This window comes from Durio zibethinus, chromosome 21 (assembly GCF_047325235.1).
Source record: "Durio zibethinus cultivar Kanyao isolate XHJ-2024 chromosome 21, ASM4732523v1, whole genome shotgun sequence".
NCBI lineage: Eukaryota > Viridiplantae > Streptophyta > Magnoliopsida > Malvales > Malvaceae > Durio > Durio zibethinus.
The window spans coordinates 8,242,397-8,266,953 of NC_143182.1; the positions used below are offsets into that span (position 1 = coordinate 8,242,397).

Sequence of the window (24,557 nt, forward strand, 5' to 3'; positions counted from 1 at the left end):
CAAAGACATCGGCTATAACTGAGTTAAGTAGAGCAGTCTGTCATGCAATCAACGAAATGAATTTAGATGCAATCAAAAGAGAATTGATCCTTTTTTGAGTTACTTGAAGGAACAAAACGAAATAATAGTCTGACAATTGGTTCGGGCAGATTCGTATGCCGATTAGGCAGGAGCAGGGATATCGATCCAACTGATCATTGATTTGAGATATTGATAGGGTGAATGCCCAATCTATTCAATGCTCTGGCACGACGAGCATAAATGTATCAACTCTCAAGGCTTCAAGCAAAAGTGAAAACCAATGTGGTCTCAATCAAGTAGACAAGAAATCACCCCAAGTGTCCTTGTAAATGTCTTGAAACGATCAACATTTTATATGCTTCATATAGCTCCTAAACTATATGCGCTTGCCAGGAAGTAGAAAACCCGAAACAGAAAAATATTTTTGGGTACAATAAAGTCCTGGAATTTTAAACAAGTTTTTCTACATATAAAGTCCTTCTGGAACCCCTTCTTTCTTTTTGAACATCACCTTTTCCTTGGCCTTCTTAAAGTCTGCATGCGTCACCTGAAACATGGGATTATTTAAAATCAGACACTTTGGATCAAGCAATCACTCGCTATATCTGGGATACAGGTGAAACTTCTATGAACAACTTGAATCATCAAACATATGCTAGAGTGCGAGACAATACAAATTACAAGCACCAACGGCAAGTTTAGTTTCTACAGAACAAAAAGGGGATATATCAGAGTTCGCTTTACTGCTTTTACAAATTATGGCACCGTGAACACTAATAACACAGCCAAAAATTGGCTGTAGTAGCACTGTATTAGCCCAAAATATAAGTAGGTTACCAAGGAAATTACCCTTAAATTGAAGAAAATAAAGAATTCTACTTGCAGAGAAAAAGGAGTTCAATACTGTCTCTTAAGGATCCTTGTATCTAGCAGTAGAAAAAATTTTGACACTAGTTTTCACTTTTTAGTTTATTCATTTAAATTATCTATTAACTCTGTATAAAAAGGCTACCAATTCAGGTATATCTTTCAGCATCTACTTCTTAGGAACACAGGGTGAGAATATATCTGTAATAAATCCTTTTTCTCACTAACAATGAAAATTTAGCAGATTTCTCTTCATCCTATGAACAATTAAAAGCAAAGGGAGAATTATATGCATGTATTTATGGGTATTTGCAAAGCATTGGCAATTCTAATTGCTAACAATCTGGTTTAAATTATAATGCCGAATGTAATCTTGTAGAATAAAACTTACATGTCAGTAAATCTATCAATCTAGTTTTGCTTCTATTACATATAGGTCCAGAATGTAATCTTGTCGAATTAAACTTATACGTTACAAAATATTCCTACATATATTATAAGAAAGAGAAGCACAGGCTTTCTTTATTAGGAACTTATACGAGTCTCACCTTCATGCGTCGCTCCCTTAAAGCAAGCAAACCAGCCTCAGTACATATTGCCTTTATATCAGCTCCAGAGAACTCATCTTTTGTCATAACAAATTCTTCCAAGTTTACATCATCAGCCAATGTCATCCTCGATGTATGTATCTGTAGTCCAAAGATTTGAAAGTGAGTTAGTATAATGAAGCAAGCTTAAAAGAAACTTTAAAGTAAATGAGAAGAGCAAAGCATATCTGATATAGGATTTCAATACATCACAACACAATGACATACCTGGAAAATACGCCTCCTCGTTTTGATGTCAGGTAGGGGAAATTCGATCTTCCTATCAATTCGACCAGGACGAAGCAAAGCTGGATCAAGACTTTCAATTCGATTTGTTGCAAGAATCACTTTGACATCTCCTCTTGAATCAAAGCCATCTAATTGGTTCAGTAACTCCAACATGGTCCTCTGAATTTCACGTTCACCACCAGAATGGGCATCATACCTATATGGAGATTAATGAGAAATATTCCAAGTTTATTTCCATCAAGACATAAATGTTTCACTAACTTACCTCTTAGTACCAACTGCATCAATTTCATCAATGAAGACAATTGAAGGGGAAAGGTCATCAGCAACTCTGAAAAGTTCCCTAACTAACTTGGGACCATCTCCCAAGTACTTCTGAATTAGTTCACTTCCAACAACACGCAAGAATGTTGCAGATGTAGAATTAGCCACAGCCTGAAAGAACATAAATGACATAACAAGCTCAGATCTATTTTTATATCAGAAACAACCAGAGCAACCAAACGGGTGATGCTAGTGTAAACAAGAAGCTATGACCAAGATCAATAATATTAACAATTGCATATTACTAGCAAAATCATATATTTCAAATTCACGTGTGTCCATGCTGTCCCTCTACTCTGATTTTTGGAAGCTTATCATGCCTGACACCTTGCACTGATGTCCAGACCTTATTTGTGTTTTGTCTCCTAATCAAACAAGAGATTAACTTGAAACAAAGGGGTAGAGAAAGCACAGTGATCAAACCATTAATTATTATAGAGAGATGTGCATAGAAAGAAAAATGTCTTGCTGGAAATATAGGAACACACACCTTTGCCAGCAAGGTTTTGCCTGTCCCAGGCTCTCCATACAAGATAACTCCTTTCGGAGGTTTGATACCAATGTCCTCATATAATTCAGGGTGAGTAAGAGGGAGCTCAACTGCCTCTTTGATCTCCTGTATCTGAGCATCCAAACCTCCTATATCTGCATAAGATTCTAATGGAGCCTTTTCAACCTTCATCACTGATACCATGGGATCAACTTCATCTTGCAGAAGTCCAACCACAGAAAGAACCTGACAACATACAATAACCAAGCATAAATTTCTTTCCAAGAACAAAGAAATTGCATGAGATGGAACATAACATCTTAGAGATGCTTACAATCCAAAGACATAATAGATGCATAACCCTTAAATGGAAGAAGAGGGTTTCCATTTATCTTTTCAAGATTTATATTAGTATTTTGGATAAGCAAGGGTGCGATGCAACTCAAACAAAATCCCCAAAGACATGAATATCACAAACTATGATAGCAAACTTGATGAGACATATACCCCATCTTGAGCTTGCATATTCAAATCACTCATATTTATTTGAGTAAACCTCTAGCTTGAGAGCTAGAGACTTATTTGAATTCGTTTATGAATTTAGTTTTGATCAGAAGTTCATTTTTTAAAGCTCATCAATTAAAGCTAAAGTAAGCAATCATGATTAAAACCCTGTTATCTATTTATTCAAATTTCACAAGAATTCTCTCATATATGATATCTTTGCAACCATAAATACTAAATAGCAGCAGTTCTATCAGCTCACAGCTGCATACCCAAAATCTTATAATTCTTGCAGACCCAAAATCTTATAATTCCCCTGGCACTGATTCTAAATTGCATATTCAAAATTTCAGCACAATAGTTCAGTACCCTTTCAGCTAAAATAATACTTAAATCGTTTTCCATTCAAAATCTCTAATAATAATAATAAAAAAACCCTAAACCTAAAACAAAACCCAAAAAGCTTAAGACTTTAATTACCTTATTGTGCATTAAAATAGCACATCCAGGCTCCAACTGATCCTTATCAACAAAAGATAAAATCCCCACATAATACTCCGGCCCAACCGACGACGAAACAATCGCATGATTCTCATCGATCAGCTCCTCCAAATTACCCACACTCATCGGCGACCCTCTCAAATCATCGACTTTAGATCGATCCTCCTCGGCTTTCTCTTCCTGCGGCTTTAGCCTTTCCTGGTTAGCTACAAACTCTTCTTCCATCAGTAAATAGTCCTTGATCCGCTCCAGCTTTAACAGCCGGAGCTTACACTTCGTCATTGGCGTTACGACCGGGAGACGAGCCGCCGCTTCGGGTCCTTTCTGTTTTCGTTGCTTGCGACCCACCCTGGCTGGGGGTGCCGCTGGTTCAAATTTCTTCTCCTTCTTGTCAGAGCCATCGGGTTTCCGGTCCCCTGGGAGACCATGCCGATTCAGACCGCCCGGTGTTCCCTGACCCATGGTTTAGGTTTCGCTTTTGGTTCTCTGTTGTTGAGCTGATCTTTTGAAGATGAATTGGGGGGTATTTTGTATAGTTGTTGCTTTGGGATCAAGTTGCCTCGTCAGTTTTATACAGAAAAGAGAGTTTACGAAAAAGCGCTTGGATCTATTGGATTATGTAATTTGTTCAACTCATTTGGGTGTTTTAGTCTTTTACTAATGTCAGACCATTTGAGTACTGATTATGGGCCAAGTTTAGGTTGTAAATGGGCCTTTTTTTATGATTTTTTTCTTAAATTGATATAAAACCTATGACATGTAAGTTTGCATCTAAATTCAATTTTTTTCTTAGGCCTTGATTTCGTTTATACAAATATATATATATTTTTGCTTTTCTTTTCTTTAGGCTTTTCTGTAATAATAATAATAAAAAACATGGCGGAGAAACGCTTATTGTCTTATTCTTATTCCATAAGAAAATTTATGATAACAAAAGTTAAAGCTTACAAGAATTAACCATCTAACCTCCCCACTCCCCACTCCACATGATCTTTTGTTTTTTCTCCATAGCTAGTTGGATTAGTAGTTTTACTGTTATGCCAAGGTTCCCATTGATATTTTAAACGATATTCTTTATGCTGGAAATTGTACAAATATATTCCATCATTTTGTGACATCCAGCGGCAGTCCCCACCACCACAATCATTTTCGATGAATTTGTTGTCCATCCAAAACACGTCCAGGTATTTTTGCCCACCCTTCCACCACATGTGGCAGGAGAAGCGAGTCCTAGAGAAGAAATCTGTGCGAAACGTCCATTGATACTCGTCGTGGACAGGGATATGGTGGACGCCAAGATCGTCGTCTTTGGATCTGCAATGTGCTTCAAGTATCTCGTTTGTGCTAAACCCATTGATGACATGAACATGACACCTATTCACGATCGAGTAGGTGACAAATGATTGACTCATGCAAATTATGAGAACAAGCGAGATCATCAAATTTTGGGTGAGATTCATTTTTTTTTTCTCTTTTTCTTTTGTTTGGTTTTGAAACCGTTGCAAAAGGGTTCATTTGGTGTTATTTTTTTCTCATCCATCCTTTTTATATAGGTGGACAATTGAGTGACATGGTAAGGGTAAAAATGCAAGAATCACCTCAACACTGTAAGTTTCGTATATGGTGGGTAATTGTTATACTATACCTCACTGTAAATTATCTTTATTGCAATTATATAAATATATTATTAAACCCTAAATAGCAATTGGATAGGTCCATAATTAAGACCCTTTGTTACCTCAGAAATCAAGAAAAAAATATACATTCATGTTCCTAGAGGATGCATTTAATGGGGAATTGCCAGAAAATGAATTAGTACTGAACTGGATTAATTATTGCAATAGCCTTGAAACAGAAATAAAAGGGGAGAAACCTGTCTTAAGGAACGAACTGGTTGGCTAAAGGTTTGTAATATGCCAAAGTATGGAATAAAACTGCAATGATTAGTGTGTGTCAGTTTCTTTCTGGCATTTGGAAATAATCCTTCTGGCATCACAGAAGTCACTCAAAAATTAATTTCAAGGTGGCATCCAAATTAATTTCATTTATGATTAGGAATATTCCTATTTCTACATAACTTTCCCATTCATCAAAGATTATAAACTCCCATTTATCCCAAAAGAAAAGTATAAATTGCAAATGCAATACTGCAATTGCCTAAAGAAATAAGATACCCCAAAAGCAAAATTGGTGGATCTAGTCTTTCTTTGCTACGAATGAAAAATGTTTTTTTCAATAAAAATCATAAATAGAAAACTTTTTTTTTGGTATCATTATCATAACGTCTAGATCAGAGGATCTATCACTAGATATTGATTTAAAAAATCGTCACCAATCTTTTTTGTTTAAGTACGATTGACCGCTTAAAAAATTTATCCTTTCAAGAAACACCTAAGTTTGACTTGAGAGTCCCTAAAAAATAGATTCAGGTCTGTTGACCAGAACAAGATTCGAGAGTATAGTTATGGGTGAGGAAGGTTATAGCACCCTCACAACGCCTATTGAAAGATGATACCAACTTAATTTTGTATTATCCAATAAGCCTTAAAAATTTACTAAATAATTAATTATTAGAAATTATTTTTAATTGACTTTAATACTTTTAGCAGAAAATTAAAAAAATTTTCTCACCTCATGAGTACGCAAAGAAACTATTATTTCACTTACAGAAGCTCTATCGTCGAATTATTTAAAAAAAATAAAAAAAAAAGCAAAGAATAATGATTCAATCTTAGATATAAGTTCTTTTAAAAAAAAAAAACACTAATTACTTTTATACAAGAACAATTAATACTTTTAACTTTTCCTTAAAACATTTAAAAATTTTATTTTTTAGGGAAATTGATAACTTCAACTTTTCCTAAAATGTTTTTAAATATTTTATTTTTAAGAAAAATTGATACTTTCATTTTTTTTTAAAGCATTTAAAAATTTTTTTTTTAAAAAAATTGATACTTTTAACTTTTTTTAAACTGTTTGTTTTTTTTTATTATTTTATTTTTTTAAAAAATTGATACTTTTAACTTCTCTTCAAAAATATTTTTTAAAAAAATTTATTTTAAAAAAAAATTGATACTTTTAATTTTTTTTCAAAAATTTTATATTTTATATTTTTATATATTTTAAACTTTATTAATGTAAAAATACTTTTAAAAATAAATAAAAACAAAAAAAAAAACAATTCGACTGACTGAAGAGTTAACGTGACTCGACTTCAGATGAAAAAAACTGAAATGACTCAGAAAGTGATTTTACTTGTCTCAGTCTATTATTAGATGGAAAATTGCTCCTCCCGATAGCAGTAGCTTTAGAAGGCTTCGGCAGGTACATGCGTGGGCTATAATGTGAATATCTGGCATTCCAGATTCGGTAAGTCCCATCATCAGATGACGATTAAAGCTGGAAAGCAAAGGCAGGACCTAGGACTAAATGTAATGGCAGTTACAGCTCCAGTATGCCCTCGTAAAATTGAAACTGGCAACCCATCTGGCAAGCGCCAAACTTGAATCACAAAATCATTTAATGCCGATGCCATCAAAATATTGTTTGAACTAACAGCCAGTTACGTCACCTTCATGTCCACAATAGCTAGCCAACCAAAATGCAGTTTCCATAGACCTAATTTTGACAAGGTGATCATCTGAACCAGTAATAACATATCTCCCGGAGCGATTAAGTATGGCACAATAGACAACATTCTGATATCCCTTCAACTTCTTTATATTCTGTATTTTTTTTTGCACCATGGTAGATGGTTTAACAATAGCATGGCATGTAGAGCGAACAGAGGGAGATCGGTGGTGCTTCCAAAACCTCCATCCAATTTTTCTTGTACTTAGCCCCCGAACTTAATCAGCTTGCATATGAGGCCAACGCAGATAGGCAGGTATAGGCTTCCCCTGCCTAGTTTCTATACTCTTTTCAGAATTCAAAAGCGAAAAGGAACCAGATCCCAACAGTGTAGGGATGTCAGCAACATTCTTGGCAAGAGAGCAGATGAGCCAACTGTATCCATACGGAGCCTTGTCCTTGCCCACGTGTCGACCACAGCACGCGTCACCGCTAGGGCTGTAAACGAGCCGAGCCGAGCCGAGTAGTGAGAAGCTCGAGCTCGAGCTCGACTCACAACTCGGGGCTCGATACTCGGCTCGAGCTCGATCGAGTTTTATTTTTCAAGCTCGAGCTCGATTCGTGATCGAATTCGAGCTACTCGAGCTCGCTCGATTAAGCTCGATTAATATGTAAAAATAAGCTCGATTTGTATACTCGACAAGAGTTCGATTATTCATGCTCGAACTCGAACTCGAACTCGGATTCGAAATATTTTTTTAATTAAAAAAAATAAAAATATATTTAAATATAAAAGCTCGATTAGGCTCGCGAGCTACTCGAGTCAGATATAAGAATACTCGAATTCGGCTCGATCGATAAGTCGAGCTACTCGAGCTCGAGCTCGACTCGACAATAATCGAACCGAATTCGAGTTTTTTTCGAATCGAACCCGAGTAGCTTGCGAGTACTAATGTATCATTTACACCCCTAGTCACCGCTCTTTGCAACGACTCCAACACTCACGACTTTGGCTATAACAGCTTTCACGTCCTCAATCTTGATGCAAAACACACATCCAGTTTCTTCACTTTTCACAGGAGTAGAGTAACTAGCGATGTCAGATACGAGAATAGTAGAGCCAGCGAGCTCAAATTGAACCGAAAGGATATGAAGAAACTCCTGCTCAGCCTTGCACTTGGGGTAAAGAGTACAACTATTATCGATAGCGTCAAACGCGGTCTTGTAGAATTGCACTACATCAACTACCTTTGGTGCTTCCACCATCAACTATGGCTTCATCGTCGTGAACTCCACTGCCATTGCCTTTTCGGCTCCTCTGTTCTGGCCTCATACTACATCATTGATGAAAATAAACAAAACTATTCACAAGAATGGGAATTGGAGCTTATGAGCATGTGGGCTTTTGAACTAAAATCTCTCAAAAATCAATTTGTTGGCTTTATCAAATCCTTTTACTTTTCTGGTTTGCTTCTTTCCCTTTCTCGTTTGCTTCTTTTAAACTAAAATCTCTTTGCAATGGCTCCAGCACTCACGACTTTGGCTATAACAGCTTTCACGTCCTCAATCTTGATACAAAACACACATCCAGTTTCCTTATTTTTCACAGGAGCAGAGTTACCAGCGATGTCAGATACGAGAATGGTAGAGCCAACGAGCTCGAACTGAACCGAGAGGATATGAAGAAACTCTTGCTCAGCCTTGCACTTGGGGTAAAGAGTACAGCTATTATCGATAACGTCAAATGCGATCTTGTAGAATTGCACTACATCAACTACCTTTGGTGCTTCCACCATCAACTATGGCTTCATCGTCGTGAACTCCACTGCCATTGCCTTTTCGGCTCCTCCGTTCTGGCCTCCTGCTACATCATTGATGAAAATAAACAAAACTCTTCACAAGAATGGGAATTGGAGCTTATAGGCGTGTGGACTTTTGAACTAAAATCTCTCAAAAATCAATTTGTTGGCTTTATCAAATCATTTTACTTTTCTGGTTTACTTCTTTCCCTTTCTCGTTTGCTTCTTTCTTTCTTAGACTTGCAGTCAGGGCACTTCTTTCCTTGCTTCTTCCCACCAGCTGGTGACTCTACACGATGGTCTACTGCATATTGTTGCTCTAAACAATAGCTATACCAATTTCTCTATTTCACTACTGATTTTCTTGCGTGTTTATGATCTTTAGATTTTTTTTTATGATTCATTTCTGATTTCTCTGTTCTGTTTTCGTTCCCCTGTTGCTGTTACTGTTTATAGAAAAATTTATGATCAGATCAAAGTTCGAATGGTTATCAAAAATTTAAGACTCATCATACCTCGTATTAAAACTTATAGGAACTCTATAACGTCAAATTTAAGACCCAAGATATATTCTTTTATTTTTTATCATTAAATCTGATTAAACTAATAATAAATATAATAAAATAGATAAATCAATTCAAAAAATAAAAAAAATAAAAAATAAAAAATAAAAATAAAGATCAATTGGACCTGTTAATTGGATCATAAATCGGGTCCAATGAACTTAAACCCAAACTTTATTGGACTAAATTCAATAACTTTAGACTCGAACAAAAAAAAATGTCTACAATCATATTACATATTAGAACAATTTTAACATTAATTTGAGGGCCACTGACCAATTGGCCAGGTGCACAACCCCAGCCAAAGTACTCATGTTAGTGAGTTTGACTGGTTACTTGAATACATGCATTTTGCCTAATTAATCAAATAGGGAGGATGAAAGACACTTGGTGGATCTAACGGATCCTGTTTATTATAATATTTTGATGGAAGCAATAACATAAGAAATCCTAAGATAGATAGTAGTGGGATTAATTCAATCTTGAAGTAGTCATGGTTCCCATTTCCCACGAAACTCATCCAAATCTCTGGCAAGATCTTTTATGTATATGCCATCATCCTTAGCAGTCCAAATGCAATTCTTCCATGAACACTTGTGAAAGAGAAGCACATCTTGCCAGAACACCTTGAACGCAGCATGAGCATTGTCGTCCTTGCTCATGTAGCACCAGAAAAGCGTTCGGCAAAATATATTTTGCTGAAAACTCCAAGTGAAATTTGTTCCTGCAGACAGATTCTGGACCCCTAGATCATCGTCTTTAGACTTGCAATGGAGAAACAAAGTGGTTTTATTGCTCAATCCATTGACAACGTAGACATGCCACCTTATAAATTCCGGAGACAAGCCCCCATGGGGTGCAACGAAATATGGATGAATTACTATGGCCATTGCCGAAACAAGCAGAAGAAGAACCAGGGTATTAGAAGATCTCATTGTTTGAAAACAAAATTTCAATTTTTTTCAACTAGTGACTCTCAGTTTTCCCTCTGATTTTATAGCTAAATCTCGGCGTGGGAAACTTTTCTAGTGCAATTATGTGTATTAATGGTGTGGCATGCTCGAATTGAAGTTTTGAGAGAATGGAAAGTCATTTTTATCAGAAAAATGAAAATTAAACGTGCATATAATTTAAGTGATATTGAATAGCACTAGCTAACCTGGAAGGAAGATAGAGAGTTGAAACTTGGAAGCCAAAACATTTTAATCTTTCAGTTCAGTCATGCATAAATTATATATTTTGAACTAATCTAAATTATTCAGTTTAATTCGTTTTTTTTTTACTTAAAAAATCGAAAACAAGACATATAATGAAAACGAAATGTATTGAAACTAAAGAGAAATCATTTAAAACACCCATTTTATTACTTTGAAGTTTGAGTTATAGCTTGGGGCAAAGATTGAATTCCCTTCCAAAATCATGATCATTTTCCCCATTTCTAAAGGAGTAAAAGACTGCCTGGTAGTCATCCAAATCCAACCACACTCTTAAGTCAGAAAGGGATGTTGCTAAGCAATTGGACTCGAAATCCAAAATCAAAGCTGTCCCATTTAAGGCGAAGGCCCATTTGCTGATTTACACAATTTACAGAAGGGTATCTGAGGCCTTTGTTGCCTGAACTGATGATATCCAATGGAATTTCTTGCACGGGCAAACTCCACTACCCATTATTTCAGGCTAACTGAGTTTATAGACCCAACCCAAGGTTTCAATCAGTAGGGAATAGGCTTTTCCTTTCCTTCCCAATTTTCCCAATCAACCGTATGTATGCAAGAATCAAGATTGTGTAAAATGGAGCAATCTATTTGTAAACATTGGAGATGCCTAATTTACCTGGCCCTAGATTTAGGCCTTTATAAGACTTAGAAAGTTGGGCCATGGTGGGTTGCAAAGTTTTAAACATGGTGGGCCATGTTAGCAATATATTTGTCTTTAAATTGGTTCCCAGCACATACACGAGCCTTAAATCGAAGTTTTTTAAGTGAAAATAGTAAAATATTTTTATTAAAATCATTAAATAAAATTAAAAATTAAAAATGTAAATTGATAGGTTAAAATGTTTTTTACGTTAAATAAAGACCGATCAAAATTTGATTATAAATAATGTTTTGATATTATTTTGTATATTATTAATCTTTTCATTGTCTTTATTAATTTATAAATTTTAATTTTAAAAATAATTTCCCTTTTCCAATCTTAAAATTTGACTTTTCCCCGTTTCTAGAGGACAATAATGTAACAACATATATTAAGGTGAATGTTATGAATAATTTTTAAATTATAATAAAATATTTAATATGATATTTAAATTTAAAATTTTTTAATGTGATACTTGAATTATAAAATTATTAATTAATATATTACTTGAAAGATTATTTTTTATCACATATTATCATTTAAAATTAGTCACGTTAGGAGTAAGTACTACTTTAATTAAAAAATTTATAATTTAAGTATTAAAAAAAATTTTAAATACCGTATTAAACTTTCATTATAATTTAGGGATATTTATGATATTAATCTTTTATATTATTACCATTGAAGAAAAAAAAAGTGAAGCAAATGTTAATATAGATGGGATGCATATATGGTTTTCCCAAATTAATAAAATACAACCCATAATAGTAACCAAAGCCAAAATTAACTCTCCACCTCCACCAATTCCTTTCGCTAAACTGATCATAGTAATTACTGCTAGTGTTTGCTATGAAGTGATATTGTCCACATCTCAGCATCTTCCCTCTCTTAAATGACAGACAGACACAATCAATGTAGTTATTTCATGAAAGTGGTGTGCTTTGTGCAATTGAATAGAATACTAGTTTTTTTTTTTTTTTATATTTTTATTCTGTTTTTGCAGTTGATTCTGCATCTTCTTTGCTGTTTTCTTACATCTAAGTAACTCTTGTCTTCTTATTTGACTGATTTAATTTCCAACAAGAGAGCCAGCAATAACCAAGGAAGGTGAGTGATATCTGTCATCTGCTAGCTGATAAATTGGTTGAATTGAACATTCATGGCTTATTTAAAGATTAATCATGGTTTCATCTTTCTGACAAGACAAGGATATCCAATAATGTTTGTTTTCTTTGTATACATGGATCCACTTATAGAAATTAACCATCAGATTAAATTAAGGTTTTCAATCTATACCATGGTGAAGAGTTACTTTAAAACATATACAGCAAAAGGATGATGTTTTGGTGCCATGTTAACTAAAAGATGACCGATCTATACAACAGATTCTATATATTTTCTATGTAATTTTTATTGAAAAGATAAATCATACTTGGAGTCTATGAAAGCGTATCAAAAAGTTCATATATATATTATATAATTTGAATTTAAAAGTTTAAGATATTGAGTCTTCTATGTATATATAAGATATTTCATTTAGATTTTTTAATAATGTAAAGTTTTTTATTCACATGTGAATCATTTCAATAATTTTTTTCATTCATTTGTGAGTTCTCATCAAATTTTATTTCGACTTTTTTGTGTGAGTAAATTTTATTTATATATTCAAATTTGTGACATTAACTCTGATATCAATTATTGAAGAGATAAGTTATACTTAAAATTTATGAAAATATATCAAAAAGTTAATACATATATTTTAAATATTATTTAAATCTAAAAATTTAAACTATTGAATTCTTGAATTCTCTTTGCATGCATGTATATATATATATATATATATTTCATTCAAATTTTTTTAATGATATAAGATTTTTTTTGTCGGTAACCATGCAACAGTTTTTCCCTCAACTGATGAGGTAAGTCAAGTGTGTACAACCAAGGCCCATGTGAAGCTGTTTTTGCAAGAATATTAATGAGTGACTCTATAACCTCTAACAGCTATTCGACCGCAGCAGTAGCTGTAGGTAAAGTCTTATTCTTTTGCAAGTTTTTCGATCAGTACTGATTCAACCCCATTTAATTTGGTTGCTACACCTAGTAAATTGGATTTCAGGTTGTGCTGCCAACCAAGCTAACAGTAGGTCACCTCATTAATGAAACATTTACCCAACAATTAAAACCTGTCATGCATGGCCCGTTTTTGCTGTTGTTTTTTCTCATTTCTGAATTATGATATCTCTCAAAAAGTCAAAACTTTTGACAGATGATTTTAAAGATATATCTGATCCGCTCTTATTTGAGAGCTTTTACTAGCATGGACCAGCACCACCTAAATTTCGAGACGGCCTCAACTCTCGATTGGTCTCTTATTAGATCAATTCAAAAACCTATTATACCAAGAACTACTCCATTAAAATTGTAGTAAATTTCACCAACTATTAGTTGTGTACGTGCTGCCTTTTGAGTGTTTTGTGGTTGCTCTTATACACATAACATCCTCTACTTTACACACTAGCATTAATGTTATGGGAAACGGTGAGCGCTTGCTGCCTCAAACTCCAAATTTTGAAGCAGATCTGTAAATCACGCGTCCAAAGTCTTTTTCCAATGATAGAAGCTTGTTTAATTTCTAATTGTTATTGTTGTAATTATACTAAAATATAATTGAACTTTGTATGTGTAAAAACGGTAAGATCATATATAGTATGTTAATCATTGGATGGAGTCGTGTCTACTTATAATAACTAACTCGAAAGTTCGCCATAAAATAGAAGCATCATCAGAGTTGTTAATATTAAAATAGGCAAAAGAGTAAAAAAAACAAGTTTTGAATAAAAATTCAATAATCATTGAAATCTTTAATATTTTATTATAATTAATCAAATCTTGAATTTTTTTTTATTTTGGATCAATTAAATCCTTAAAGATATATTTTTATCTATTTAAATCTTTAAATATTTATTTTCACTCTAATTGAACAATTGATTAAACGAAAATGAGATCAGTTTTCATCTAATAAGAATTTAATTGATAAAAATAAATATTTGAGAATTTAATTAATTGCAATAAAACAATGGGGTTTATATAATTATTGAATTTTTATTCAAAATTGTTTTAATCTTTTAGCCTTTAATTAATTAGAAAACAACATGGAGTTTTGTTCTGGTTATGGTGACGTAGGATTGACATACGTTGTCATGAGAAATTAATAGAAAAATTTAGATCGAGAATAATGGATATTATTTATTTTTCATAAAAAAAATCACGAATAATAAAAAAAGGTATAAATATTAAATTTTAAAATTCAAATTTACTGGAAATATTTTTTTAAGATGTAAAATTAATTGAACTAAATCATGAATTCGATATTATTTCTGTTTTTGTATGTGGCTTTTTTGCTGCAAGAGTATCAAGTAGATCTTGTAATAATAAAATAAATTAAGTTGTTATGTTGATCAATAACTCCGGTATAGTTTGATAACAAAAGTTGTCTGATTCTTTTTTAATAATAAAAAAAAAAAAACAAAGAAAATGACGTATTTTGATTTTTGCCTCAAATAAGTCAAACTGATCATGCCACGTCAATTACTCAAACGAATCTAGTTTGATTATTACAAATCAAATTCAGATGGATATGGTTGGATTAATAAGAAGAGGCCCATGAATCTTTTTGAAGAAAATGAAACGCGATATGATGCATGTAGATTTGATAATTTGTATCATTATATAATATAAAATATTATATTTTTATCATATTTTATATAAAAATTATGTGTCATAATTTATGTCGATAAAAAAATATAAAATATAATTTTTTTTAATTTTATTAAATTTATTTATAATTTTTTTAAAATTTTAAAATTTATTATTTTTATATTTTTTATTTATATCATTTTTATATTATATCACTGTATCATATTTCGAATAATTTTCATATCATTTTTATTTTCACATCATGCCATTAATCGTATTTTAAATTGAAAAATCTATGTGCAAATGTATAGAGTAAAAAACTAAAGTAATACTTGATTATTATTATGGTCCTGTAGGATTTAGGATAATTAAACCCCACGAATCGAAAACGTCTGGTCTTTGAATGCATTAGCATTTGCTTTAGGTTCGTATTTACAATGAACTTCCCTTTGTTTAAGCAATTTAATAGCAATTCTTTTTTTTTTTTTTAAATGAGGTGAAAAGTATAATAAGATGGGAACGAACGAAGGTTTTGAACTTTGAAGTTAAAGACTCGATCTCCATGTAATATATGGTAAGAACAAAGGATTTATATACGGATATGAGGTAATTAATTTGGGTGAGAAACTAGACAATTCTAGAGCTAGGGAAATAAGAGAAGTACAACAACAGATAGAAGAACGTAACAGAAGATTAAAAGTTTATTTACGTCAAATATCCATTACAATGACATAACAACGTTGGATTCAAATGAAAAAACATTAGCAAACCAAACATAAGTAAACAAAAGAAGACGATTTCTGACTCACACAGAATAAAAACTGAACTACATATGCAAAACACTTGGGATAATTTATATCCTCTAAGATGGGTTAAATTATTTCTGGTAAAGCCCGCTAATTTTTCAAGGAAAAGGAAGGACACCAGTGCCAACAGCAGCACCGGTTCCACCTCCAACGCCAACTCCGCCGCCAATGCCACCTCCAACGCCAGCGCCACCGCCACCACCCAAGCCTCCAAATCCCCCAAGTCCACCGAGTCCACCAGCTCCTCCAAGTCCACCTATACCACCAAAGGGAGTAACCCCACCTAAGCCCCCAACTCCACCACCAAGTCCACCTAGACCACCTGCACCACCAAGGGGAGTGATCCCACCAAGACCCCCAGCTCCACCGAATGGCAAGCCATTAGAGCCAATTCCAGAGAAGCCCCCAATGCCACCATAACCAAGGAAGTTCTTCTGCTCCTCAACACCAGCTGCACCACTAGGCACACTACTAGGCACGGTGCTAGTAGGCACAGTAGTAGTAGCTGTGGGCACAGTAGTAGTAGCTGTAGGCACATTTCTTGCGCTAGCGTGAACCACAACTAATGCAAGAACAAGCACAACACTCCACTTTGCCATATCTCTTAATCAAGCAAAAAAAATTAAAACTCTCTTTCTCTCTCTCTCTCTCTCTATCTGGCTGTTTCTTAGTATATGATGTCCATGTTGAAGATCTCCTTTTAAAGGCAAAAAATAAAAAGGTCTGGTAAGGGGACAGTTATGAGTATTGAATGGAATTTAAATGCAGGCACAGAGTTTTGATGTTTACAAGAGCGTGCGCTGAAAGGACAGGGATTATATATCTTAATAAGGGTTTAAACAAGATTCTACGAGGTTTTGAATGGGTTTTTAAATGTTTATAATATAATTTGAGTTATATGTATGTGTGTATATATATTGTAGTCATAGATGGTAGTATAAATATTATACGTGTATATATTTATATATTTATGATTTTTTAATCAAATGCGTGTATATACATATATATATATATATCATATGAGCTATAAGGGATGGATTTATTGATGTAAAACCATAGAATAAGAGAGCCGGCCTAGTCTGCAGTATAAGAGTTTGTATTTGTATTTATGCTTGTTAATTATTATTATTCGCCTGTACTATATATATATATATATATATATATATTTGGACTTGAGCAATTTAGAGGTGTCAACCTCGCCAAAATTAATTTATTTGCGTAAAATGTAGACTACAAAAAGAACACAAACGATGAATTACAAAGCAAAAGACACAAACCAAAACATAACACAAGACATAAACATTTCAACACACAACGACGTTAATACCCTAGACTGCCACACTCTCTTGAGCAACAATATATCGTATTACTCTAGCGCAAGTTAAACTATAGTTACGGTAAAGCCCCATGCATCAATTCAAGGAAAAGGGATGACACCAGTCCCACTGCCACCACCAACACCACTTCCAATTCCACCACCAGCACCAGCAGCAGCACCATCACCTCCAAATCCGATGCCAACTAATCCTCCAAGTCCACCTGTGCCATCGAGCCCCGTGATACCACCAACACTCCCGACTCCTCCCAGTGGCATGCCATTTGCTCCAATTCCAGAGTAGCCGCCAAAGCCACCATATGTGAGGAAGTTCTTTTGGTCGTTAAGACCGGCATCGCTAGGCACATTCCTTGCACTAGCGTGAACCACTGCTAGAGCAAGAATAAGCACAAAACACCACTTTGCCATCTCTTTAGTTATATTTAATATCAAAACCCTATCGATCTCTTATTTGGTTAATTCTCTCAATGTTTTGCTTTGTGCTTGATGCATGTTTCGAGGATCTCCTTTTATAGGGGAAAATAGCAGTAGCCAGACAGTTGCAAGAATTCAATGTAGTTAAATGTGACCGCTAAGCTTGGTGCCTCTAAAATTTTCTTTCGAGGTATAATTAGCGAATTTGATGATCTCTCAATGATTTCAAAATGTATAGCTTAGACTCTTAAAAAAATATTGGTAACAAATTATAACGATACATAAATAAATATGTAATTGAATTTAATATTTCATCTTTCCTAAAGTTATATAAAATATATTATATTATCATTTAAATAGTCAAATTAAATTATGAATAATTCTTGACAAATTTTGAGCAGTTCCTACAGCAGATATTGTAATTATTTTTTTCCTTGAATCAATAGTGAAACAAGCAAAAGGAAAAATCCCAAAAAAATAAAAAAAAACAATATTAATATGATATGGATGCTGATTTTGAGACAAATTCTTTGATTCATGAGCTTTTAATTTTCACTGATGCATGGAGTGTACTTTTACAAGCTTGATTTTCTTTTGTAATGGTTCAAGATGAGGGAGTAAATGTGTAATAGTTACACTATAATGACATATGTATGTATATATGTAAGTATGTATGTGGTAATAACTTGGTAATTAGGTGAACTCTTTCAATTTGTTACAGCTGTAGCTGCTAGCTAGTTAGTTATATGAATGGTCATCTACTATATATTCATCATTTGGTGATAACCAACTCTCTTGCGATCATTAATTAATTAATTAAAATTTGAAAACTTGGTTTTGATTAGTCCAATCATATTTCTTCCACAAATTGGAGACCAAAGGGAGAAAAAGAAAAGCTTTAAACCTAGCTCATTTTTTGCGGTAAACCAACCAGGATTTGCCATTATTGCATGCATGTGAACTGTGAAGTATATATGTATGTTAATGAGAAAATATGACAAACTTCTTTTATTTTATTGTAGAAATTAATCAATTCCCACCGAAAATAAAAAGAGAAATTATGAGGAATATAAATATAAATATATATATGTAAGGAGGAATCTACTTATATTAATATTACCTTTAAACCAAACTTAAATTTATTACACTTACACTTAGTCATTTTGATCTAAATATAATAATAATAATAATACTTATATTAGTTTAAGTGGATCACTCATATCTTTATATATATGAAAATGTTTTGTACATATCTAATTTTGGCGACTTAAGCATAGTTATCAATTAAGTTTAAGCTAGTGATATGCACATCATTAATTTGATATAGGTTATAATATGAAGAAAAACTAACTAAATCACCCACAAAGCTGGATTAGGATTATAATAAGTAATATGCCCATTGAAATTTAATAATTTCATCCTGTTTTATATTAAAAAAAATATATAAATAAGATATAAAATGAAATCAAAATAAGAGAACATAAAAGCAATATTTTTTTCTTCAAATGTATACTACCAATATCATTTCATGTTTTTGAAGAATAAAATTTTTAGTTTAATTGAAAAATCGCTTGAGGCATGTATACTTACTCCTATTTTTGTCAATCTTAAGTTCTTGTTAAGCATTAATTAAGTTTGGTGTCGATTGAGCTTTTGCATATCAACGATAATGGAGTCTGGTTAAATTGATATATCTCAAATTTCAATTTTTTTACAAAAGAAATCAAAATTTAAGAGAATTGAGAAAAAAAAAAGAAATTTGCAAGGATTAGGGTCAATGTGAAAATTCAATTTTAAATTTCTTAGGGCCAGAAGCCAATTATAAAGCTACTTAATGTGTGCCAAATTAAAGGTAGGTCCATTAATTTTATATGGTACATTTCATTAATTAATTTATGTAGCTGGCCAAAATATTGCCACCTTGCCTGACTAATTTGTTTACGTAAAATATGATCCATTAGGAGAATATAACCAAGTACAAACTAAGAACACAAACGAAACATCGATAAACTTAAGAACATAACCCCCTCGACTCTAAAGCACGACAATGTTATTAAGTTTAACTGCCAAAAGAACATAAACTCTAAAACAAGTTACTTAGCTATAATTAGTGTAAAGCCTTCCATTTCAAGGAAATGGAAGAGCACCAGCACCAGCACCACCTCCAACTCCACCAGCAGCGCCACCACCACCAGCACCTCCAACTGATCCACCGCCAGCACCAGCACCACCAATGCCACCCAAGCCACCGCCACCAAGTCCTCCTAGACCTCCATTTCCATCAAGCCCAGTTACACCGCCAAGGCCCCCAACTCCACCGAATGGCAAGCCATTAGAGCCAACACCAGAGAAACCGCCAACTCCACCATAACTGAGGAAGTTCTTTTGGTCTTCAAGACCAGCACCTGCAGGCACACTTCTTGCAGTAGCGTGAGCCACAACCAATGCAAGAACAAGCATAACAATACTCCACTTTGCCATAGATCTGCTCTCTCTATGAATATATCTAGCGAGTCTGCAGCCCCTCTTTTCTATCATTCCGTAATCTCTATATCTGCTGGTGTTGAGAATCTCCTCTTATATAGGGAGAAAAGACAGGTAGGGGACCGTTGAAAACATTGAATGGAGTTAAATGCAGGCGTAAGCGTAGCCTTATGATGTCTAAAATTTCCAAGACCGAGGTCTTGAGAGCTCTCCATTTTAGGCTTTCTTTTAAGCTCTAAATTATTTTGTAGCCTAGTTATATATCAGGTTAAAATAAAAAGTGTATATATTTGTGTAAACTGAAGGGTAAATTTAATAAGGCCAGTGGTACAGTGAGTTAGCATGTGATAAGCTTTATCATGTCGGGATGTTTCAAACACATGCATTGTAGGAAAAATGGCATTTCGCCATTGCCAGTTTGCACAACCTGAGAGGTTTTGCATCTTCATCCAACATTTCAAATGAATAAGTTGTTGTTGATGGAAAACAATTCATTGTTTACTAGGAACTGCATCTTTCTAAGGGGCCTGGCAATACTGTAACTCAACTGAAGGTGAAGGCGTATGCTTTTGTTGTGATCGATAATCCTGAAATTAACTTTTGATGTCTTTATCTTTATGCATGATTTTGGAGAAAGGGATAACGAGAACTTTTGGTAAAAGCCCTTCAATACGTGGCTACTTTACATCAACATTAATATAGTCGAAAGCTCAAAACCATTTACATAATGTTAAGCTAAACTGGCATATATATATATATATATTTATATTTATATAGAGAGAGGGATTTGCTTACACGAGTGTAAAATTAAAAAGTTTTACACTTTTTTTTGTTTTATACCTTTTTTAGTCATTGATTTTAATAGTAAGAATTTAAAATGTGATTATAATTGCATTTTTTATAACATCATATTTATTACGATTACAGATATAATGGATAAAATAATAGTAGTTGTGCTCATCATACTCGTAAAGTTTTTAAAAATTTTCACAATTTACTATAAAATGAAGCAAAAGAAAAGTTTGATCATAATAATATTTATTTATGATATTTAAAGTCATTTATGATATTTTAATTTTATATTTATAAGATAAAATAATTTTTTTATATATTTTAATTATAACTTAGAATCAATACGCTTATTTAAAATATATTTTTTAATATATCTATAAATTTAATAGACATAAATGCTATGAATACATATGATGGATAAAATATCTTTATTTTGAAGTAAATGATGGACAAAATACTTTATATGTTGTTAAGCTCATAAATTAATTTAATTAGAAAAATAACATTTTATATTTTTTATAACATATATGATCCTTGGGATGATGATTAAAACTAAACTGTTTAAGCATGGATACATATATTTTCTCACTATACAAATTCATAGCTAAAATTTTAAATAATTAATTAAGCAAAAATAGCTAATAGTTAGTGACCTAATTTTTGTCAATTCATAAAAAATATAATTAATAATAACATTATTAATATAAATTTATATAACAAAATTAATTCTTTTAAATGATGATATATGTATAAAACTCATAAAAAATAAATCCACTAATCAACAACACACAAAGAAAAGGTTTGATTAAAAGCTAAATTATAATAAAAAAATAATTGATCTTAACTCAAAAAGAAGGCTCAACTATACGTTTAACACAAACTTGTTGTAAGATTTTTTATTAGGTTCCGCTCTATTGGCTTTTGGGGTGACACCGCTCATTAAATTTATAGTTCCCATTTAGTTAATTTAAAATATAATATAATAACACGATATCAAAATGATATTAATAAAAAAAATAAAAATAATATGGTTTAAAATTTTAAAAAAACATAAACATGTTTAATAAAATAAAAAATTATATTTTATATTTTTGTGTAAACATAAATTATAACACATATTTTTATATAAAATATAATATAAATATAATATTTTACATGATACAATAATATAATTTGATAGATATATTTTGATTGGATGCCACACGTGACAGTATCCTTTCAAATCCCTACCAGCTCTACTCTCCCCTGTTTCTGCTTTGTCTTTTCACTCTTTCTTCCCCATCCCGTAACAAAGCCACCATGACTCGACCCAACCAACCACTCCTGCTTCTCAAATCTTTACTGTCTCCCTCAAGCGATTTTTTTCTCTAAATTTTTATCTGTGTCTCTCAAGTCTCAAGTATAAGTTTGGAGAAAATGGCATGGCACTCAACTTCAGGCCACTGGCGATGGTAGCTCTAAGAGAGCTCTTTCTTTCTCTATTTTCTAGTTTTATGTTTGATTTGAAAAAAAAAAAAGCACAAATAACGATTTTAGTAATCTATTATGATAGTGATTTTTCCTTATATCGTTATTTATTGGTGCGATATATTGTTATTTGTGTGAATGACTATTGCAATGAATAATAGTAGCGTAGGGTAACGTTATCATTAAATAGTAACTAGTAGCCGCTACACCACATTATGAACGTTATTTAAATTCATATTCAAAAAATTTAAAGGATGAGAGAGACAAATGAAAAAGAAAGAAAAAAATATTTAATTTCATCCTTTAATTTATTGAAATTAATGATTAAAAATATATATAAAATCTTTTTATGCAACTTGATCTTTGTGTGTGTGTCCATTCATCTAACACCGAGTTTGGTATGAAAGAAATAGGAAGTAAAGATAGTGGTTACTTTCTTTATTTTCAATGCATTTACTTCTAATTAATTCTTTAGTTTTGTGAATAATAAAGTATGTTATTAAAAGGAAATTCGCAAGGCCTGGAAGAAAAATTGGAGGTAATTAAACCTAACCCTACCAATGATATTGACTCTTAATATTTAAGAGGCCATTTTCATCGTGATCTCCTGCATGCATGCATGGTTCATGCAGCAGCACAACAATTTTCAGTGAGTTCCCCCTAAAACAACATAAAACTGAGAAATGAAGAAACATTTCAAAGATTTATTTTATTTTAGTTTTCACTTATTGATTAATCTCAAAACAGTAAAATAAAAACTGATTATTATGACAATAACCTCACACGACGATTGCTAGACATATATAAAGTTACTGAATTCGCAAATATAGATAATGTTTTCTGCAGAACTTAAGGATGAAGCAAGGAGCCGGCACCACCATCAGCAGAATCACCACTTCCACCAGTACCAACAGCTCCATCAATGCCACTCACAATACCACCAACAGTACCGCCAAGATCTCCAAGACCTCCCATGGCACCACCCAAGCCACCAAAGCCGCCTAAATCAGGGGAACCGCCAAGTCCGCCAATTCCACCCCCAATGCCGCCAAGGGCACCGTCGCCACCTCCAGCACCAAATCCAGCTCCGGCTATGCCACCAACACCACCGAATGCAACGAAGTTCTTTTGGTCACCAAGACCAGTGCCAGAAGGCACATTCCTAGTAGCCCCGCTGCCGTGAATAACTGCAAGAGTCAGTACAAGAATCATAAAACACTTTGCCATCTCTCTCTCTTTTTTACTCAGCTATCTCTCTGCGGTAGCTGTAGTACTCTTTCTAACTCGAGAAATTGTTAATTTGCAAGCTGAATTCTGGTGCCATTAGATCAGTCCTTTTAAAGACAACCTTAACTGTCTAGTGGTAGTTGTTTGCCTTAAATGAGTTTGAATGCGAGTCCATATCACCCACCGTCTTCATTAAAAGCAGCACATCCTTCATGAAATTAAACCTTTACACTGCGTTAGGTAACAAGGTAGAAAACACTACAAGAAAATAAAAGATTAGTGATAGTTTTTGTAGCGGTGTTTCACTTTAAAATGCTGTTAACTTTCATATTTTTATAAAACTTGAAGTGTTTTTTTATCAAAACGTTACAAATATTCAAATAGTAGTGTTAGTACTTATAAATACCACTAAAAACAAAAATTAGTGGCGTTTATCGACTAAAATACCTTAAATAATCATTTCTAAAAAATTGGAGTGATTATTGAAAGTGTTTTTTATAGACAATGTCTTGAATAATCCCCTCATAAAAAATAAAGATGATTATTGAAGATGTTTTCTGTCACGCCTTTAATAGTTTCCCTAAAAAATTGGAAAAGCTTATTGAATTATTGAAAGCGTTTCTGATCAAAAACGCCTTTAATAAATTTCTTTGTCAATAAATTTACAAAAAATAGAGTAGTGTTATCGGTTGGAGTATATGGTTATTAACCATAAGATCGTAAGTTTGATTTTTTTTCTTTAACATTTTTTGAGTTTTTTAAGAGATTATTCAAAGCATTTTTAGCCAGAAATGCCTTGAATTTTCTCCAATTTTTTAGAAAAATTATTAAAGGCGTTTCTGGCAAAAAACGCCTTTAATAATCGTTACCATTTTTATGAAGAGATTATTTAAGATATTTTCTGCAAAAAAATATCTTTAATAATAAAAAAAATTAAAGGAAATTATTCAAGGTATTTTTGGTCAGAAACGCTTTGAATAATCTCTAAAAAAAATTAGAAGGG

The 24,557-nt window shown here is 32.9% G+C and overlaps 6 protein-coding genes across 6 annotated transcripts; all 6 read right to left on the reverse strand.

The window, feature by feature from the left end:
- Nucleotides 1–38: 38 nt before the first annotated feature.
- Nucleotides 39–4,127, reverse strand: LOC111305377 (26S proteasome regulatory subunit 4 homolog A-like). The gene is made up of 6 exons (XM_022902865.2): nucleotides 3,523–4,127; nucleotides 2,539–2,784; nucleotides 1,990–2,159; nucleotides 1,704–1,920; nucleotides 1,437–1,577; nucleotides 39–568 (listed from the first exon to the last, which is right to left on the reverse strand). Exons 1-6 carry the CDS (start codon nucleotides 4,003–4,005, stop codon nucleotides 485–487), a joined length of 1,341 nt encoding a protein of 446 aa, XP_022758600.1. The 5' UTR covers nucleotides 4,006–4,127; the 3' UTR covers nucleotides 39–484.
- Nucleotides 4,128–4,496: 369 nt separating this feature from the next.
- Nucleotides 4,497–5,003, reverse strand: LOC149512847 (S-protein homolog 1-like). Its single transcript, XM_089751092.1, has one exon. The coding sequence runs from the start codon at nucleotides 5,001–5,003 to the stop codon at nucleotides 4,497–4,499; it is 507 nt and encodes a 168-aa protein (XP_089607218.1).
- A 4,544-nt stretch (nucleotides 5,004–9,547) lies between these two features.
- On the reverse strand, nucleotides 9,548–10,614 carry LOC111306149 (S-protein homolog 1-like). The gene has a single exon (XM_022904054.2). The coding sequence runs from the start codon at nucleotides 10,408–10,410 to the stop codon at nucleotides 9,967–9,969; it is 444 nt and encodes a 147-aa protein (XP_022759789.2). The 5' UTR covers nucleotides 10,411–10,614; the 3' UTR covers nucleotides 9,548–9,966.
- Nucleotides 10,615–15,703: 5,089 nt separating this feature from the next.
- On the reverse strand, nucleotides 15,704–16,515 carry LOC111306151 (uncharacterized). The gene has a single exon (XM_022904055.2). The coding sequence runs from the start codon at nucleotides 16,431–16,433 to the stop codon at nucleotides 15,933–15,935; it is 501 nt and encodes a 166-aa protein (XP_022759790.1). The 5' UTR covers nucleotides 16,434–16,515; the 3' UTR covers nucleotides 15,704–15,932.
- Nucleotides 16,516–16,996: 481 nt separating this feature from the next.
- Nucleotides 16,997–20,144, reverse strand: LOC111306152 (uncharacterized). The gene is made up of 2 exons (XM_022904056.2): nucleotides 19,834–20,144; nucleotides 16,997–17,415 (listed from the first exon to the last, which is right to left on the reverse strand). The coding sequence occupies exons 1-2, from the start codon at nucleotides 20,120–20,122 to the stop codon at nucleotides 17,252–17,254; spliced, it is 453 nt and encodes a 150-aa protein (XP_022759791.2). The 5' UTR covers nucleotides 20,123–20,144; the 3' UTR covers nucleotides 16,997–17,251.
- A 2,877-nt stretch (nucleotides 20,145–23,021) lies between these two features.
- On the reverse strand, nucleotides 23,022–23,644 carry LOC111306153 (uncharacterized). The gene has a single exon (XM_022904057.2). It carries the CDS (start codon nucleotides 23,552–23,554, stop codon nucleotides 23,177–23,179), a length of 378 nt encoding a protein of 125 aa, XP_022759792.2. The 5' UTR covers nucleotides 23,555–23,644; the 3' UTR covers nucleotides 23,022–23,176.
- Between the last annotated feature and the right edge of the window lie 913 nt (nucleotides 23,645–24,557).

What these genes read in the sequence shown, in the direction of transcription:
- LOC111305377 (XM_022902865.2), bottom strand. Translation starts at nt 4,005, where the DNA reads ATGGGTCAGGGAACACCGGGCGGTCTGAATCGGCATGGTCTCCCAGGG. An exon ending in CTATTTTAATGCACAATAAG is followed by an intron (nt 2,785 to 3,522) that starts GTAATTAAAGTC and finishes GTATGTTGTCAG; the next exon opens with GTTCTTTCTGTGGTTGGACT. An exon ending in CGAGGAGGCGTATTTTCCAG is followed by an intron (nt 1,578 to 1,703) that starts GTATGTCATTGT and finishes TTTGGACTACAG; the next exon opens with ATACATACATCGAGGATGAC.
- LOC149512847 (XM_089751092.1), bottom strand. Translation starts at nt 5,003, where the DNA reads ATGAATCTCACCCAAAATTTGATGATCTCGCTTGTTCTCATAATTTGC.
- LOC111306149 (XM_022904054.2), bottom strand. Translation starts at nt 10,410, where the DNA reads ATGAGATCTTCTAATACCCTGGTTCTTCTTCTGCTTGTTTCGGCAATG.
- LOC111306151 (XM_022904055.2), bottom strand. Translation starts at nt 16,433, where the DNA reads ATGGCAAAGTGGAGTGTTGTGCTTGTTCTTGCATTAGTTGTGGTTCAC.
- LOC111306152 (XM_022904056.2), bottom strand. Translation starts at nt 20,122, where the DNA reads ATGATAGAAAAGAGGGGCTGCAGACTCGCTAGATATATTCATAGAGAG. An exon ending in TCTAGGAGGACTTGGTGGCG is followed by an intron (nt 17,416 to 19,833) that starts GTGGCTTGGGTG and finishes TGCCACTGGGAG; the next exon opens with GAGTCGGGAGTGTTGGTGGT.
- LOC111306153 (XM_022904057.2), bottom strand. Translation starts at nt 23,554, where the DNA reads ATGGCAAAGTGTTTTATGATTCTTGTACTGACTCTTGCAGTTATTCAC.